This window comes from Meles meles, chromosome 1 (genome assembly GCF_922984935.1).
Source record: "Meles meles chromosome 1, mMelMel3.1 paternal haplotype, whole genome shotgun sequence".
Classification (NCBI taxonomy): Eukaryota; Metazoa; Chordata; class Mammalia; order Carnivora; family Mustelidae; genus Meles; species Meles meles.
In genome coordinates this window covers 114366740-114386524 of record NC_060066.1, presented here as the reverse complement: position 1 = coordinate 114386524, position 19785 = coordinate 114366740, and the positions used below count along the sequence as shown (strand labels likewise).

Below are 19785 nucleotides of genomic sequence, written 5' to 3'. Positions count from 1 at the left end.
TGGAAAATAGAACATAGCATTACAAAACTTGAGTCCAGTAGTTTTCTCAGTTATGTGATTTTGAGTTCCATTTTTAATTACTATTAATTGTACACTATACCCCAGGATGATATTCAAAATATTCAAAATATCAAATATCAACGATGAAAACATATGATAATATAAATATGTGTACCTATATTAATAACAATCCCTGTCATGGTTTAAATAAACAAGCCTTATATAATAAAATGGTCTGACATTTGATATAAGTTATACCGCCAACCATTGTTTAAATAATTTGAATGACTTTCAGGCCTTTTTAAAAATTATTGATGTGATCTTTTGTTTGATGTGGTGGTTATCATCTAATGATGCCTCCACTTGAACCATGATTTCACATAGGGAACAGCATGTAACTTTTGCAATGACTTCCTTCTTAAATTGGTAGATATTAGATGACAAGAAAGAAAGAAGGGAAGAGAGGGGGGTTGAGAGAGAGAAAGGTAGGGAGGGGAGGATAGGAAATGAAGAGAAGTAAGCTGGTGCCAGACAGAGGGTGGGGGTAGGAGGAGCCTGTGTTACCCCTTGCTGGGAGGGCATAACCTTGTGGACATTAAATAGGGCCCTGCTCAAATTCCTTCCACACTGACCTCCTCACAGTTCTCAGAGACAATGAACTACCAAATAAAGCCCAGGTTCTCAAATCCACCTGAGAGATTTTTTTTTTTTTTTAAGATTTTAAAAATTTATTTTTTTTTTCCCTTTTTATTTATTTATTTTTTTTCAGCGTAACAGTATTCATTCTTTTTGCACAACACCCAGTGCTCCATGCAAAACGTGCCCTCCCCATCACCCACCACCTGTTCCCCCAACCTCCCACCCCTGACCCTTCAAAACCCTCAGGTTGTTTTTCAGAGTCCATAGTCTCTTATGGTTCGCCTCCCCTCCCCAATGTCCATAGCCCGCTCCCCCTCTCCCAACCCCACCTCCCCCCAGCAACCCCCAGTTTGTTTTGTGAGATTAAGAGTCATTTATGGTTTGTCTCCCTCCCAATCCCATCTTGTTTCATTTATTCTTCTCCTATCCCCCTACCCCCCCATGTTGCTTCTCCATGTCCTCATATCAGGGAGATCATATAATAGTTGTCTTTCTCCGATTGACTTATTTCACTAAGCATGATACGCTCTAGTTCCATCCACGTCGTTGCAAATGGCAAGATTTCATTTCTTTTGATGGCTGCATAGTATTCCATTGTGTATATATACCACATCTTCTTGATCCATTCATCTGTTGATGGACATCTAGGTTCTTTCCATAGTCTGGCTATTGTAGACATTGCTGCTATAAACATTCGGGTACACGTGCCCCTTCGGATCACTATGTTTGTATCTTTAGGGTAAATACCCAGTAGTGCAATTGCTGGGTCATAGGGTAGTTCTATTTTCAACATTTTGAGGAACCTCCATGCTGTTTTCCAGAGTGGTTGCACCAGCTTGTATTCCCACCAACAGTGGAGGAGGGTTCCCCTTTCTCCACATCCTCTCCAGCATCTGTCATTTCCTGACTTGTTAATTTTAGCCATTCTGACTGGTGTGAGGTGATATCTCATTGTGGTTTTGATTTGTATTTCCCTGATGCCGAGTGACGTGGAGCACTTTTTCATGTGTCTGTTGGCCATCTGGATGTCTTCTTTGCAGAAATGTCTGTTCATGTCCTCTGCCCATTTCTTGATTGGATTGTTTGTTCTTTGGGTGTTGAGTTTGCTAAGTTCCTTATAGATTTTGGATACTAGCCCTTTATCTGATATGTCGTTTGCAAATATCTTCTCCCATTATTGTACCCAAAACTATAAGATACCTAGGAATAAACCTAACCAAAGAGACTAAGAATCTATACACAGAAAATTATAAAGTACTCATGAAAGAAATTGAGGAAGACACAAAAAAATGGAAAAATGTTCCATGCTCCTGGATTGGAAGAATAAATATTGTGAAAATGTCTATGCTACCTAAAGCAATCTACACATTTAATGCAATCCCTATCAAAATACCATCCATTTTTTCAAAGAAATGGAACAAATAATCCTAAAATTTATATGGAACCAGAAAAGACCTCGAATAGCCAAAGGAATATTGAAGAACAAAGTCAAAGTTGGTGGCATCACAATTCCGGACTTCAAGCTCTATTACAAAGCTGTCATCATCAAGACAGCATGGTACTGGCACAAAAACAGACACATAGACCAGTGGAACAGAATAGAGAGCCCAGAAATCGACCCTCAACTCTATGGTCAACTAATCTTCGACAAAGCAGGAAAGAATGTCCAATGGAAAAAAGACAGCCTCTTCAATAAATGGTGCTGGGAAAATTGGACAGCCACATGCAGAAAAATGAAATTGGACCACTTCCTTACACCACACACGAAAATAGACTCCAAATGGATGAAGGACCTCAATGTGAGAAAGGAATCCATAAAAATTTATTTGACAGACAGAGATCACAAGGAGGCAGAGAGGCAGGAAGAGAGAAAGAAGGGGAAGCAGGCTCCCTGCTGAGAAGAGAGCCTAATGCAGGGCTCTCTCCCAGGACCCTGAGATCATGAGCTGAAGGCAGAGGCTTTAACCCACTGAGCCATCCAGGCACCCCTACCTAAGAGATCTTTAAAGCCCAGTGAAAAGATAGGCCCTGCAAGATGTCCCTGATAGGTTCCCTAGAGCTCATATCTGCTTCTTGGAAAGAATTACACATTTCCTTTAGGGGTTTTCTAGACTAGGTCCTCACTGCATCCACAAGGCTCATCTCCCATTCAAAGACTTCTGAATCCCGAAGAAACTTCTCTGTAGCAAAAATACCTGGACCTTGACAGCAGAACCCCAAGCCTGGTGCTCCAGAGCCCAGATTAGAAATTTGCTCTCAAATCACAGTGTGTGCTTGGTTTCTGAGATAACGCTATGTGCTGTAATTAATATTACTAATTAATTATGTTTATTGTGGTTACTATTATAATATTTCCGAATCATACAGAAACATTTTAAGATTTTAACAACCAGAATGTTTGTAACAGTATGTCCCAGCTAACCTCTCAGCTGGCTTGTGCCTTGCAGTCAATTGTAACAGAAGATTGTGAAGGCTGGAAGTGCTGAATGTGGTGTATAATAAAGAAATTTGGGCAATTACCACTCTCACCTATCACATCCAAGGGTACAAGGCCCCAAGATGATCTGAAATGGGTTAGTATCTTCCAAACTATCAACCCGCTGTGTTCAAAAGGTACCTTTTTCAAATGTTGTCTTCTCTACTTCAATCTGCCCTCCATCTGAAGGATACAGATAAGAATTTGTTCCTGAGATTTGGATGGGTATGTCTCCCATATTATATCCACGAAACTAGAAGGGAAAACATCAGGCTTTGAGTGTGAAATGGCAACTGACAAAAATCAACTCATCAGTGTGAGCCAGTTAAACTTGCTGTAAGCTTAATTCTGCTAAATGAATGTCTGTCACTTTATAGACTCACAGGACAGTGTCCATATTATCTTTAGCACCTCCTATGATATTACAAGGACAGGCAGAATTAAAGGAGGTCCATGATTTTAAAATCTGTTCACTGGAGCATCCTTCCAGCTAGTGCAGATCAAATAATTATACTACTGAAAAGCAGTGGGAGAAGAAATCAATTTCTCTTTCATTGGCTATTAATTTTCTGTTTAAAGTAAACTGATATATTGAGGAATATTGACACTTTATGCATTTTTCTTGACACTTTATACTTTAGGAAGTAATATGGTAATGACATTTTTTGCTAAGTATTGCTAATAGAACTCCAAATGATTGTGATGCATGTTAATGCCTGAGAACTGGCTTAGAGCAGCTGCTAGAAAGAACAAGAGCTGTTCCATTTTTGTCCATCTCTTGCCCATTAGGTTTTCCTTATAAGACTGCCTGAAGGACAGACTGGCAAAGGGATGATTTTACCAAAGCCTACAAGCAAAATACATGGGTGAATACTCAGCAAGGCCTGTCACCTGGGACGATACAGCTAACCTTTGTATTCACTTTGATCTTTCACAGTTGCTTTATTTACATTAACCTAAATGAATGCTTTTGTGTCAAATCTCCATTTTTCTTGCCCTTAGTAACCTAGTTTCACCTAGTTTCTTAGTAACCTAGTACTCAAGAAAAACTGGCCTGACTGTATTCCCATCTTGGTGACTGGCTACAGTGAAAGTCCTAGGTGTATGAGGGTTGAGTATGGGTTTGAGATCATCTATGCTGCAAGAAACTTGAAGGCCTTCTGTAGTGTCAGTGAAGACTGGGAACCCTGTGATTCCACAGAAGCTGTGTTTCTCTCAGAACAATTTGTAAGGACCCAAAGAGGCTTTTTGGAACACCGATTTTACCGGATAAATGATCTCAGGTTCTGGTTGCTGGAGGGGCTCCTCTGCTACTTCTGGAATCTTCATTTGTTCTTCTTTAGATTTCTCCTTGAAAAGAAATTTTTTCTTTGAAGCTTTACTGTCTTCTTTCTCTACCCTTTCCTTGCCTTTCTTTTTACCAGCTTCCTTACTCTTCTTTTCTGCTTTTTTTTCTTCCTTTAAGCGCTCTTCTTCTGCTAATCGATCTTGTTCTTCTTTCCATGCCTATAAACACATTTTAAAAAATTAACAGGATTTTGAAACAAATTAGGTCCCATTCAGGTTCATTTTGGAGAATACTTCATATGCTTTTTGTAAGCTATCTCTGATGAATTAAGATACTGGGCTAGAAACCTTGGAGTTACCCTTGACTCTTCTTTCACCCAACTTCCATGTACCACACCCTGCCAAAGCTCTTTAGAGATTTCTCTTTACTGAGCTTCCTCTCTCACCTTCTTTGCATTTTCCTTTAATTCAAGTCTTCTCATCTTTATCCTGAACTATTACATCAGCCTCTTAGCTGGTCTCCCTGCCTCCTATATTTTTCCACATGAATCCAGTCCCTAGTTTAAGGGTTAATCCAGCAATATGGTGGACCAGATGTTCAAAGAAACACTCCTGGCATAAAACATTTAAAAAATGATAGATAAAATGTAAAAATCATCATTGCAATGCATAGCAGGGCTGGCAACAAAATAAAAGATATGAAAAAGCACTCGTCTCGTGAGGAACAGGAGTATTCAGGACACAAGTTTCTGAGGGCTTTATGTCCATCCCTGGCAGTTTAGAATAGGAGTTTTAATGAGTTACAGGGACTAGAGCATTAACCTGGGAGATCGAATCAGAGACCTCTGAATAGAGCAGATATTTTTTAAAAATGTCACCTTCGTTGAGTGAACTAAAAAAAAAAAAAAAATCTTTCCCTATAGAGGAAGAGCATGAATTCTAGCTTGCTTCTTTGTCCCTGAGTTAAAGGTTGAGAAGAGGTGGGGGGAATCTCCCGAGAACTAATGACAACCTGTCCTCACACAGATTTGAGGCCAAAATATATTATCTTAAAAATGTATTCTAAAAAGGTTGTGGATGGATATGAGCTCACAAATGAGAATGAGGAAGCCAGAAGCTAGAATCTGAAGGAGAAGCATACTGTGAAGACATATCTGTGAAGTCGAAGAAGATGTTGGAATTATCAAACAGAGGATATAAAATAAGTATTTCAATCTGCTTAATCTTTAATTTGTTTAAAGAGAAAAGAAGGGTCCAAAGTTAAATAGGAAACAAAAAAGTATCAAAAATAAGAAGGTGAGTTTGAAATCTCTGTTAGAAATGAAATAGAACTTTAGAAAAGGTAGCATTTAAATAGATTATGGCTGAGCCATTTCCAGAGTTGATGAAAGACATGGACCCTAACATTCAGGAAGGCCAATGAGTTAAAAGCAGGAATAACAGGGGTGTGTGGACTTCAAAAATAAGTCAGTCAGAAAAAGACAAATATCATATGATTTCATATGATATTTCATAGTATGTGATCTATTCCGGAGACTATTCCATGGACACTCAAGAACAATGTGTATTTTGTTGTTTTTGGATGGAATGTTCTGAATGTATCTGTGAAGTCCTTCTGGTCCAGTGTGTTATTCAAAGCCCTTGTTTCTTCTTTGATCTTCTGCTTAGATGATCTGTCCATCGCTGTTAGTGGGGTGTTAAAGTCTCCTACTATTATTGTATTATTATCAATGTGTTTAACTTTGTTATTAACTGGCTTATGTAACTGGATTCACCCAAGTTAGGAGCATAAATATTTATAATTGTTAGATCTTCTGGTTTTTAACTATGATATAGTGTCCCTCTTCATCCCTTACTACAGTCTTTGGTTTAAAATCTAATTTGTCTGGTATAAGGATTGCTACCCCAGCTTTCTTTTGATGTCCCATAGCATGACAAGTGGTTCTCCATTTCCTCACTTTCAATCTGAAGGTGTCCTTTGGGTCTAAAATGAATTTCTTACAGATACCAAATAGGTATTCCTTTTTAATCTAATCTGATACTCTGTGTCTTCTCATTGGAGCATTTATCCCATTTACATTCAGAGCAACTATTGGAAGAAATGAATTTAGTGCCATTGTATTACCTATAAAGTCATTCTTTCTGTATATTGTTTCTGTTCCTTTCTGGTCTCTGTTACTTTTGAAGGCTCTCACCACTTACAGGATCCCTTTAATATTTCTTTTTTTTTTTTTTAAAGATTTTATTTTTTTATTTGAAAGAGAGACAGAGTGAGAGAGAGAGAGCGCGTATGCTTGATTTTAACAGGTATGTCTAGCTTTCCAAAGTAGAAGTGCCCACTTATATTTCAACCAGGAGTATATGAGAATTCACTTTGCTTCACATCCTTGACAAAATGTGCTTTTTGTCTTTTAAATTTTGGCCAAAAATGATGGATTTGACTACATAAAAGTAAAACATTTCTGTATAAATAAAAACATAAATGACACTTATTAATAAGGAAATTGTTTTATACTTTATAAATATCCAGATTATAGATTAACAATACTGCTCTGAAAATAAGTTAAATCTCTAGATATTATTTGGAAGTGACAGTCATGATATGTTGCTATGAAAAAAAGTTATGTGGCAGAGTAAAAAAATATATATATCAATCTAAATCAAAACCAAACAAATGCAGACCCTCTTCCTTATTTGTACATGTGTTATGTAGCAGATTAATATATATATATATATATATATATATATATATATAAATCTAAATCAAAACCAAACAAATGCAGACCCTCTTCCTTATTTGTGCATGTATGCAGGTGTGAGTATAGAGCATACCAAATAGTTACTATTTCTTATTTTCAGGGGCTTAGGAGAGCCAAAGTAATTTTGATTTATTGTAAACTATATATCAAATTGTAATTAAAATTCCAATCAAAAATTGGAAACAAAAAACAAACACCTGCAGCAGAAACAGAGCGTATACTAAGTATGAACAAGACACTGCCCTGGATTTCCGTTATATAAATGTAAATGACACAGAGTCCTTTAAAGGTTTATCACCTGGAGAAGAAGATAGCTCAGTGGAGAGACTGCTTTTTCATTGCAGATTCAATTATTTCTGAGAATTTAGTAAAAAAGATCACTTCTGTTTCACCACACAAACTCTCTATTACACAGTAAATTTGAATTTGTAATGATTCAGTGTCATTTGTCTTTCCTTGAATTACCTTGAGAGAGCCTTCTAAAATGAAAGGAATCTTTTCCTTCTCTTTTTCTTTTTCTTGATCTGCTATCTCTGTTTTGCTCATTCCTTTGCTGCCTATAACCAGAGAAAATTAAATTTCTTAGTAACTCTCAACAACAAAGTTTCATAGAAGGACCAGATGTCTGGATTATAAGGGATCTTACAGGCAATCAAGTCCAACTCTCCATTCATTCATCCCTCACTTTTTCTCGCTGCCTCCAGAGCAGATATCTGAAGTGGAACTGAGCTCCTCTAGAGATGAAGAAGTCATTGTCCTTGGTGGAAGCAGGGACTTCCATTCTCACTGTGTTGTGACCCTGAAGCTTTTATTGAAGTCGACTCTCTCTCCCTACACCTGTAACCTAAAATTACTAGATTAACCCTTAAAAGACCACACAGAACAAATCTAATTTACATTGAAGCCCTCCTCTTGCCATTATTGTCATTCTGTTTTGAAGATTTACAACTTTCCTGACTTAAAAGGTCTCAAACTGAATGCAATACCTACCAAGTGTATTCCCATCCCAAACTGACAATTTTATGGTTTTCCCCCAGGCATCTAGATGGTAATTAAGCTTTGGATTCTGTTCAGAAGCAGAATAAAGAAAAAGCAGTCAACCCACAATTTTTCCTGCTCTTAGGCAAGTGTGGCCCTAGACATTATTGTGAGAGGGTGGCCCTGCCTCTCTTTTTTATATCGTTCCAATCTATCATTCCAGGTACATAATGCTGTCCTTCTGTGCTCCCATTGGGAGCAAGGTCAAGCTGATGGATGGACTGATTATATAAGCATTTTTGTGGATGGTGACTGATTCATTACCAACTTGGCTTTCTAATTTTTATTTTAAAATCAAGCCAGCAGAAATTCTTTTGGTAACTGACAGAAGTTACAAAATCTTTGGAAAATATATAGCTTTGCTTCTTTACAAGAAATCACTCTCCCAACTTCTGCTATCAGAAATAATAAAGATTATTAACATGGAAAACATTTCCTATGCATGAACCTAGTGAGATATCTCTACTTTCCAGACAAGTTACCTCATTGCTTTAGTTCTTTATCAAGTATCCTTCCTCTTTTTTTCACCCTCTTTCCTTTCCCCACCTCAACAAAGCCATGGAAATTAACAAAAATACATGTATGTATTGATTCCACATCCTATCAAGTGCCTGTCACAAGCCCCCAAGAAACCATTTTCCCTTTATTTTCAGGTTCCTACCTCCAGTTAGTCTTGGGACTCTTCTGCTTGCTCTCCTAAGAAAGGTCTTGTTTTAATCTTACTTTTGGAATCTGTAAGCATTCTAATGGAGAGATACTGACTGAATTTGTCTCCTATATTGTCAATAAATCCTAGATAGATGAACCTATCAACCCTGCCAAAATAAAGACATCTGGCATTTCCCTAACATCACATTTAATCTGCTGGACAGATCTGCCAGGTCTGGCAGGAAGCGGCATCAATACAATGTCAAATATTCCATTATTCCATCATCAATCTCATCATTTTTGGAATGCAACTATTTGATTTTTTAGAAAAAGTAAAGAGTCACAGAAATTCATAGGCAACTCTTTTTAATACTTAAGTATTCAGCCCTGATTACATTAACAAATAGGAAAATGTCTTTGGACTTTACATGTAAGTTCAACCAGTTACTTACTTTTAGATTTTTTAATAGCATTGATTTTGCCAGGAGAAGTGATTTTGGCACCAGCAGATTTCAGTTCCAGCTCAGCCTTTGTCCTATTGATTTCCTCAGCCATTTTAGATTCTTGATATATGGCTTCTTCTTTTATGACCCAATCTTGAATGGATTTTGCCACAAGTTCCAAATAATTCCTTAAAAAAGGCAAAAAAGAGCAAATGACAATTGTTACTATTAGTTATAATCAACCAATACTTAAGATACTAACTGTGCAAATGAAAATTGCCCATGTAACAAATGTAATAGACTCAGATATATCCTAGTTGTAATTTGTACAAAACTGTCAAATATAAATATCCAGTGAACATATGAAAAATGCCACCTTCATCCACAATTAAAGACATACATATTTAAAAATGAGACATTTCCATCCCAGTAGAGGATTAAAAAGTTTGATTCTTCCAGCACTATTAGCTGGAGAGTAATATGGTGCAATCTCTTTTTAGGGAAATTTTATAGCATAATAGAAACTCTTTTAATTGACTTGCTGGATTAATTGAAATGCTGCAGTCTTGCTGTAAAACTTCCTAACCTGCAAATATCCACACCCCAAATACTGTGCCCTACACTGCTTGTGAACTTATGCTCACCCCAGAGAGTTGTTGCTCATCAGGATTTGGTCATATTTGTTTCCAAACTCATTCATTCTATTTATACTGATGATTGTACTTATTTGTAATGAAATGTTATGTATAATTTAACATATAAATGTCCTGAGAGAGTTGCTTCTGAGGAAATAAGTTGAAATTTTAGGTTTGACCATCAAGATTAGTTATTGTCAAATCATGTGAAAGTGAGGCTTCTGAAGCTTGAAAAATAAAGCTAGAGGGATTCTACACTCAGGTCATTTCACAAATTTCTTCCATTCTTGATTCCTTTTAAAGAAATTAACTGAAAACTGTAGACTATGAGTTATGGATACCCAACATCTTCATTGTGAACGGAAAAGATATCTTAAACTCAACCTGTTCCTAAGGTGAGTGATCTTCCTCTCCAAACTGCCCCATCAAGCCTTTTTGGTGTCTTAGCTGATGGCAAGCCTATAATTCAAGTTGATCAGCCCAAATGCCCTGAAGGCATCCTTGGACCACTCTTATTTTCTCACACTCCCTTCCAATCTATTGGGAGACCCAAATGATTTTTTTTTAATATATTCAAAATCTAGTCACATCTCACTTAAACTTTACTGTTATCTTCCCGGTTTAAGCCACCATCACCTCTTGCTAGGATGGTCGCAGTAGCCTCCCAACCTGTCTCTGTGTCCCAGTCTTGATCCCCTGTAGTCTACTCTCAACAGAGTCATTAGAGAGGTTCATTTCATTCTTAAGTCAGATCATGTCTCTCTCCAGTTCATAACCTTTCAATGAGTCTGCCTTTCAACCAAAACCTAGAGTTCTTGCTATTTTTCTGTGATGAAGGAACACAGCCAAATCAGTATTCAAATGAGGTGACAAAATAGAGAATATGTCAGCATGCAATGATTCAGGAATTCACCAGCCATAGATACTTTCTGAAAGAATTTCTCACAAATGTACTCCAGCTGCGTTGAAAAAAATAAATCTAAGAAAGACAACATGGGATATAAATAAGAGCTGAGGAATAAAAAAAGTACGATTTGTAATTAAATGTAAATAAATATTTGTGCTACTTGTCTGTGATTAAAAATATTACTTAATAATTGGAAATAAAATTTGAAAATAAAATTTCAAAATGGGAGGTAGGCGATTGGTTGGGAGTAAGTGAAAATACGTTAAAAAATTTAACATATTTTTGTGAAATTATATTAATACTCATTAACTCCAATTATGTTATAAAATATTTAAATATATGTGATTTAAAAGGATACCTCTAGAAGGATATAAATAGAATGTATAACTTTAAAAACATCACACATTAAGAATGAACTAAAAATTCAATCTAACAAAAAGAAGAAAAAGGATTAATCCTTAAGTAGAAATATACTTATTAAATGGAAAGAATGAAGCCAAAGACATTATTGATAAAAATAGAAGTAAATAAATAAATCCTTTAAAATACAAAGTTTTAGGGGCACCTGGGTGGCTCAGTCAGTTGAATGTCTGATTCTTGATTTTGGCTCAGGTCATGATCTAAGGGAAATAAGGCTGAGCTCTCTGTTGGACTCTGAGGTGGACATGGAGCCTGCTTAAGACTTTCTTCCTCTGCTCCTCCCCCACTACTCGTGTGTGATCTCTCTCTCTCAAAAAAAAAAAAAAAAAAAAAGGTGCACCCAGGTGGCTCAGTCAGCTTTCAGTTCAGGTCAGGATCCTAGGGTCCTGGCATCGAGTTCCATATTGGGCTCCCTGCTCAGCAGGGTGACTTCTTCTCCCTCTGCCCTTCCCTCCTGCTCATGATCTCTGTCTGTCTGTCTGTCTGTCTCTCAAATAAATAAGAATTTTCAAAAAATAAAATATAAAGTTTTACAATACTGTTATAAGCAATGTATCTTGGAACACTGAAAAAATAAAATAAAATATAAAAAATATTGTTACTAATTATTATTAAAATCTTTTCAAAGACAGAGGCTCTCAGAGTAGCTGAAAAATCCAAGCTGGTTTTTAAAAGACATGTAGCTATAAATCAAGATGATGCAAGAAAATGAAAGGGTGGCAGATGGCTACTTAGGAAGTCAGAAAAGGTCCAGATCCTTGACAACTTTGGTGAGTAGCTGCACCATCCCTGAGACACTGCCCCATTACAGATGTCTCACTACAGAAGAAAACTAATCCCCTTATTAGTTTAAACACTGTAGTCCATTTTCTATTAATATTGTGAGACACAATTCCTTGTTGACATGTAAAATGATTGAGAAAGTTATATTAGTAAATTTTTATATAAAAGATACTGTCCAATGATACTTATAGCAAATGTGGTGAAATTCAAGGTCAAAAACATTAAAGGGAACAAGAAGGATATGTTATGTTGATAAAAGTTAAAATGCATTAAGAAGGATGGTTTTAAAAATATAGATTCAAAAATAAATTTAAACATACACACAGTACACATGAAAACTAACAGGAGGAACAGACAAAATTATAATCAAAAAGACAGACATTAATACATCTCTCTCAGGAATGGACATTTATCATGAGAATACTCTTTGATTTTATTGTAATAGACATCCAAAATCCAAATGTCATGCATGAAGTTGTAGAGCAATGTAAATTACATTGTAATTACAATGTAAATTACAACAGTAATTGAAAAAATAGAAATCCTGAATAGAAGATTAATTTTAGAAGAACTGCAAATGTTGTAGATAATCTGTTCCTCATCCTTTCACACTATCCTCTCTCCCAATAGGCCCTGCCATCCATCCCCCAAAGAGCCACTATCTCTAAATGGTTTTCCATGTGAAGTATTCCTATCCTTCCCAAAATAATGTACTATATTATGTAAGCTGTATATGTGAGTGAAGGATTAGTACACAACCTGTTTCCCCAGTTATTCTGCAAGTCCATTTTCTATCATTCTGTATCCTTTTAAGCTAAAACAATGCTGTATAAATAATAAATACTGGATATACATTAACCAGCGATGAAAAAAATGAAATATTCTTATCATTACTGAGAAGAGAACAGAGCTTTAAGATCCTGAAGAAATACTCAAGGATCCTGGAAGAAAATCACTGATTTCTAGAGGTCTCAGTTTGCTGAGCATCTGGCTGCTGTGTTGATATGTCACTCAGTTGCCTACCTTTGAGTCTTCCCCAGATCAAGTGGAGTTGTCCAAAATCAGCATGCAGAATGTCATGTTTCAGAGTTTCTACTTGAAATCTTTCAGAGGCAGTTTTATTAGAATCTAAATAAATCAGGTGTGAGGTAAGAGCATCCTCATTAGACTTAACTGGTCCCGAAATGATATCTGTCTTCTTTAGTGGTATAGCTCTGATGCTTATCACAGTGGCTGGTACAGCTCAGACCTTCAGCTTCAACTAAATTGAAATTTTCTTCGACTTGAGCCACCTTGCTTAGACTAAGACACTAACCAGGTAACTAAGTAACAAGGTAACTAAACTAAGATAGCTATTAACTAAACCAAGTTGGTTACCTGAATCCAACATTGGAGTGAAGAGCAATATTCCAATGTTCACAGTGCAGACGTTTCATATTCATTGGATTATGAAAGACTAAGAGTAGAGAGTTGTCCTGGGTATGGTAATAAGAATCAATCCACCTGTATTGTTGGTTGGCTTCCTGAAGAACCTGAAATCAACATATTTGCATTGTTGTGTATGTGTGTGTGTGTCCCCCCACCCCCCCCCCAACCCCCAGAAGAAGGGTTTCCTGCTAGGGCATATCTCAGCTGCCTTCTCTTCCTGTTAGTCTCACTATTAGTGAGAACATAAGCAGTGGATTTTTTTTTTGGAGCTGAATTCAGCAACTCTTATAGAAAAACAGATACCAGGTTTCAGGTGTTTTTTGTTAAGTCTGGGTGATAATAATTAAGTCAAGCAGTTATTTAACTTTTCCCATGCCTTCATACAGATCCTCTCATTTTGTCATTATTAAAAAGCTTAGATAAATAGGTACAGTTATTTTTCCCATTTAAAAATACTAAAATCCTCATTTTTTCAGTGGAAATTGGGGCTGAGAGAGGAAAAGAGATTCCTCCAACAACACAGAGTTTGTAATTTCCAGGACAAGTCTCACACCAGTCCAAGTGTCACTATTTTTGCACTCCAAAGACTGCTCTCCACTGCACCGTGCTATAGTATAGAGGAATGAGGTGAGTAGTCTTTTTCATACATACTGTTTTCAAATGACTTCTACTCCTGGCCTTTTCCAGAACATTCCACCCTCAGCATGCCCTGCAATTACAGCTACCAATAGAGGGGCAGAGAGGGTAGGCACACTTGTGTCCTGCTTCCATTTCCCTGCTGATCAATATAAGGAAACATGTCCACAGGAAGATAAATTAGGTAGCTGTGGGTTGTTGTTTTCATTTTCAACATCAAACTTGTGTAGGAACTTTCAGTTTTCTACTGTTTGGGTGATCCGAAGGCATGGAATTGCTTATTATATTAAGAAAGGACTGTTTTAGTTTTGCTTTCAATTTTACACTGATAACATTACCAAAATAATACATTTACTTCCCCAATCTAGTCCCTTGTATGAGAGTCTTTATGGCATGGCATTTAAGCTATTACATCTGTTCCCTAAGAAATAATACCAGAAATACATATGTGGTGAATATTTTTGCATTAATTGTTTTTGTTACTTTCGGTACTATCCATTACTTTACTTTTTGGAAAAACAAATTCCTTTTAGACTTTAAATCCCTAAACCAAATATGTTCATTTCTGATGAATATGTATCCTTCTTTCCATTAGAGAGCTCTGCAAAATGTGTTTTCATATTTACTTTTGCTGCTAGAATTTACATATTTACACTAAGTTTCTCAGAGCTATAGTTGCTCTCAATCAATGCTTGACAAGTTTTCATATATTTTTCCTCACCTTTTTTTTTTAACTATTTGGCTTTTACCTATTACTCTATATTAATATTGCTGGCGCCATAAATTTATTATTAAAAATAAACATGTACTTTTTGCAGCATTATTCACAGTAGCCAAGATATGGAGGCAACCGTGCACCTGGGTGGCTCAGTCGGCTAAGCATCTGCCTTCAGCTCAGGTCATGATCCTGGAGTCGTGGGATGAAGTCCTGCATAGGGTTCTCTGCTCAGTAGGGAGTCTGCTTCTCACTCTCCCTCTGCCCCTCCCCTCTGCTCATGCTTGCTGCCTGTCTCTCAAAATAAATAAATAAAAATGTTTAAAAAAAAAGGATATGGAGGTAAACCAAATGTTCAACCATAGGTGAATGGATAAAGGAGATGAAATTGAAGGTCACAAGAGAGGAAATACAGGCAACAAGAGTTTAGAAGCTGGAAAGCAGAAGGATAAGGGATTACTGACAGCAGCCATAGAAGGCTAAATTCTAAGATTAATTTTATGAGAGATCAGAAGTAACCTTACTTGTGTGCAGAAGTGCAGAAAGGCTCAAGAAATGGCAGTGTTAGGTACCTCTGAGAGTGGGGTGAAAGTGGCACTGAAAATAGGAAGATTAAAATATTTTTTAGGAAGCTGTTAGGGTCCCCAGAAGCTCTTGAGAATTCTGAGCAATGAGGAGGCTGCCCTCCTCCCCCCTTAGCAGATAAAGGGAAGATTGTTACCTACAGAATAATGCAGTGCATTCCAAGAAAATGGACCCTAGGCACTGCCAAGGGAGAGATGTACTACAGCAAGAAAAAAAAAAGAAGGAATTTCATAAAAGTTTAAATTGACGTCCAAGAAATACAAGGTGACCCACATGTGTAATTCTATATTTTATAGTAGTCACACTTGAAAAGTAAAAAAAAAAAGTAAAAAACAGGTAAAGTTAATTTTATAAGTATATTTTATTTAACCCAATCTGTCAAAAATATTATCATTTCAACATGTAATCAATATAAAAATTGTTAATGAGACATACCACTTTTTTCATATTAAGTCTTTGAAATTTGGTATATATACTTATACAAATATATAGTATATATGTTGTAATATATACAATAATAAGTAATACATACTATATTATATAAGTAATATATTTTATATATAGTATAGCAAATTTACAGAACATCTCAATTTGGATCAGCTACATTTCAAGTACTCAGAAGCTCCATGTGACTTGTGGTTACCACCTTGAATGAGGCTGAATGGCAAAGAACCTAACTGCCTTCCCTCCACCACACAGCTCCCAAAACTCTGACAGGTAAATTATGTCTTTCGGTTAGCAGATTAGGATTTCTTTTCCCCTGGAGAATCTAAATGGCTTAAGAGTACAGACTAATATATCAACACTGCTGGGTCTCCCAAGGAAACCAGGCAGCCAAATATCCCAAAATGAAGTCCATTTATTGACAAATAGCCCCCACCCTGAGCTCATGCAACACTTCCTATGATGCCTTTAGTGTCTCATTATTAACATGAACAAAAGGGCAAATGTCATTAGATATTTCTCTCGAATATGAAAAATGGAGACCTAAAAACAAAACCAAAAAGAAATCTGAGAAAAAAATAAAAAGAGCTTGAGGAAAACTAGACAACGCAGGGAGAAAACACTGAGACTTCAAAGGACCTTAATATCCTCACAGAGATAAGAGAAGATATGGTATCAGAGAATGTGAACAAGATGCTATAAAAAGGTGACTTGCGATTATAAATAGAACTTTAGGAAATTAACCATGATGATAACAGAAAGAGAAGGCTCAGTAGAAGAACTGGGTGAAACTGAGTCTATCTCCAGAACAAGAAGACAAGTATTGGAGACTTAGGAGAGGAAAGGTAAAGAAACTGGAAGTTCAGTCCAGGAGGTCCAGCACTGAGTAACAGGAGCTCCAGGAAGAAAGAAGAGAAAAAGTGGAAAGAAGACAATTATCAGAGAAATGATTGTAGAACATTTTCCTGAATATAAAGACGTGAGTCTCTGCATTGTACTGGGCTTACCAGAATGATACTTGGAAATAGGACCACACCAAGGCACACAAACAGGAAACAAAGAACACTGGAACAACAGGAGATGTTAAAATCTTCCAGAGAGAGAGAGAGAAAAAAAAACCAAAACTCAAAAAACAAAAACCAGACTCAAACAACTGACCAGGAATCAAAATTTCATGTTTTGTTTTGTTTTGTTTTTCCTTCTCAAGGACAATCCAAGAAGCTAGAACACTACTGAGGAATGGCTTCAAAATGTTCAGGGAAAATATTTTCTAAATTGAGCTATTTTATATAAAGCCAAACTGTCACTCAGATGTAAGGGTAGAATTAAGATGTTTTCAAACTTCCAATGCTCCCAAAATTTACCTGCCATCTATTTTAATTCAGGAAGCAGCTAGAAGAGATAGTCTCCTACAAAAAGAGAGTAATCCAAGAAAGAAGATGACATGGGGTTCAGACACTGGAGTATCTGGCTGGAAAGAGAGGCCAAAGCTGTGACCAGGATGACAATAAAGGAGGCTCCCAGGCCCACAGCTGCAAAGCAGGACTGGAGGGTTAGCAGGAGTTCACAGCATATGGGAGAGAGGTGGCTTAGAGTAAAACTGAGAGAATGTTAGGTTTGAATGTATTGAGAGGAGATCTTACTCTTTGGTAGAGAGCTTGAGTAATGATAAATGCACAGTAAACTACACAAATGAAGAAAATGTTAGAAAACAAACTCCAGGGAAAACAAAAATATCAAGAAAGGAAATGTAATCAGAGTATTTACAGAGTTCAGCTACAAATAACATTTATACAAATGAAATAAAGTAAATACTGAATATTGATATAACAATATCAATGATGATATGGTTAACAATGTTAGCAGATGGCAAAAAGTGTTAGAGTGCACGTAGGAGTGTATGAGTGATTGTGTACTTGTGTGTGTGTGTGTGTGTTTGCACGCATGCATGCATGCACAGACTGCATGGTTTGCAGAGCTGTTTTCTCAGGAGGGAATCAATTGATGATGATGCCCAATGGAAATAAAAAAACTAAACAAAATACACTTGTTTTTAGAGATAATTGAGTTAAGTAACACCAGAAATAGGTAAATAAATATTTTAAAGTTTTTACCTTTGGCAATTTAGGCATAGGGGTGGGAGAGAGCTGCTATTTTTCCTAAGACTCTATATAGAACTTTCTGGCTTTAAAAATATGTGGATATAAAACTTTGATAAGATTAAAAGATGAAACAAAAATTAGTATGGGTTTTTGCATAGAACATGTAAACAGAAAATGTAGGATTCCTTGTTATTTTGCAGAGTGGTTAAGAGCACAAGTTCTGGGGCCAGATTTCTTGGGTTCATATCCTGCTTCACTCACCAAACATGTGACTTTGGACAAAAGTTATTATTGGTCAAGTTGTCTCAATTTCTTACTATTTACATAGTTTCTATTTTTTAGGATTATTGCAAGGATTAAATGAGCAAATAATATGTATAAGCCATTACTAGTATATGGTAAGTGCTCAATAAATGCTAGCTATTGCTGGTCTCATTGACCTGTCAATTGTATCAAGTCAATACTTGGAGGCGCACCTGGGTGGCTCAGTCAGTTGGGCAACCAACTCTTGGTTTTGGCTCAGGTCCTGACCTCAGGGTCCTCAGGCTCTATACTCAGAGGGGAGTCCGGTTGAGATTCTCTTTCTCCCTCTCCCTATACCCCTCCCTATGCTCTCTTCCTCAAAGGAATAAATAAATCTTAAAAAAAAAAGAAAGAAAATACTTTGAAACGTGGTGAAAACGTAATAGAATGGATAGATAATATAGGAAAAATATAAGGTTGCTGTCCCTTAATACCCGACTTTTGTTCTTGGAAAATAAGTGCAGTAGTCATGTACACTTCTTTTTTGTTTATAAAAAATCCCTTTGGAAAATATATTTTAAACTATTTTGGAGATTCCCTGGGCATGCATCGCTCACTTTGGGAATAAATTCCTTTTATAACTGAAGTAAATGGGAATATTGATCCGAAGGAGATCTGAGAGAGTGACCTAGAAGTGAACTGTTCTGAATCATACCATGACTCCCCAGACCTGTCCAAGTGTCTCCTAGAGACTCACGGTCCATTAATACCTGAAGCAGAACTTTCGGTTTAAAATGTTCAGTGAAACTCCAGTCCATTAGACTGCGTTGTTGCGTTTTCTTTATGTCCTCTAACTCGGCTTCCACAGTCATCTTCTTGGGTTTCTAAAAAATCATAGGAGTGCAATTTCAGCTTTAATTTGTGCAAGTCCAAATGAAGCCCTCTTGGACTCCATCAACTAACCAGCATGCACTCCATCTAATTGGGGAAATCTGCATATGTATAAATCCATATGGCAACATTTTAGGAGAACTGCTGCCAGAAAGAGTATGCCTTTGAGTTTTTTTTTTTTATGGGCAACATAATCTAAATATTTTTATTGTTAGGTTATACTCTTCTGAGTCCTGTTAGCAATTATAGGCAGGTTTTCTGAACTCACTTCAAGACAGCATTAGTTCTACATGGCTGTATGGTCAGCAGGTGTTTGTGAAGTTGCCAAGCCACACTGTCTAGAGAGGAGCATGGAGCTTGGAAGTTTTGCTTAAGCCGCTAGTAAAATTAACTCCTTTATCTCCAGTTGGAGCTGGTCTGGGGATGTTAGAGCAATCCCCATTCCCTGCTGAGCCTCTCCTTTGTGTGTGTGTGTGTGTGTGTTTCTCTCACTCTGGGTCACAGTTTTTTCAGATCATCTTACTTGTATCTACACTTTTAGGAAAATAATTCCTTACCTTTTCAAGAGGCTCAGCCTTTGTGACTCCTTCATCTTTGATCTCATTGTTCGTGGTCTGTTCTGTAAATCAAAGACACCAACATCCAGTTGTGTTTGGGCTTTGTTCTTGCCTTTGTCAGTGCTGTGCCTTTTTGCTGCCTTTATGAT

The 19785-nt window shown here is 36.8% G+C and overlaps 1 protein-coding gene across 1 annotated transcript in view; it reads right to left on the bottom strand.

Annotated features, from left to right (window-relative positions):
• SPAG17 (sperm associated antigen 17) overlaps window positions 1-19785 on the bottom strand; it is a 234388-nt gene that overhangs the window by 87667 nt on the left and 126936 nt on the right. Inside the window, exons 16-22 of the mRNA XM_046019408.1 lie at window positions 19637-19698; window positions 18959-19072; window positions 13413-13567; window positions 9296-9478; window positions 7627-7714; window positions 4382-4621; window positions 3257-3368 (exon numbers count right to left, since the gene is read on the bottom strand). Of these exons, the coding sequence (XP_045875364.1) occupies window positions 3257-3368; window positions 4382-4621; window positions 7627-7714; window positions 9296-9478; window positions 13413-13567; window positions 18959-19072; window positions 19637-19698 (954 nt within the window). The remainder of the gene's footprint in view (window positions 1-3256; window positions 3369-4381; window positions 4622-7626; window positions 7715-9295; window positions 9479-13412; window positions 13568-18958; window positions 19073-19636; window positions 19699-19785) is intronic.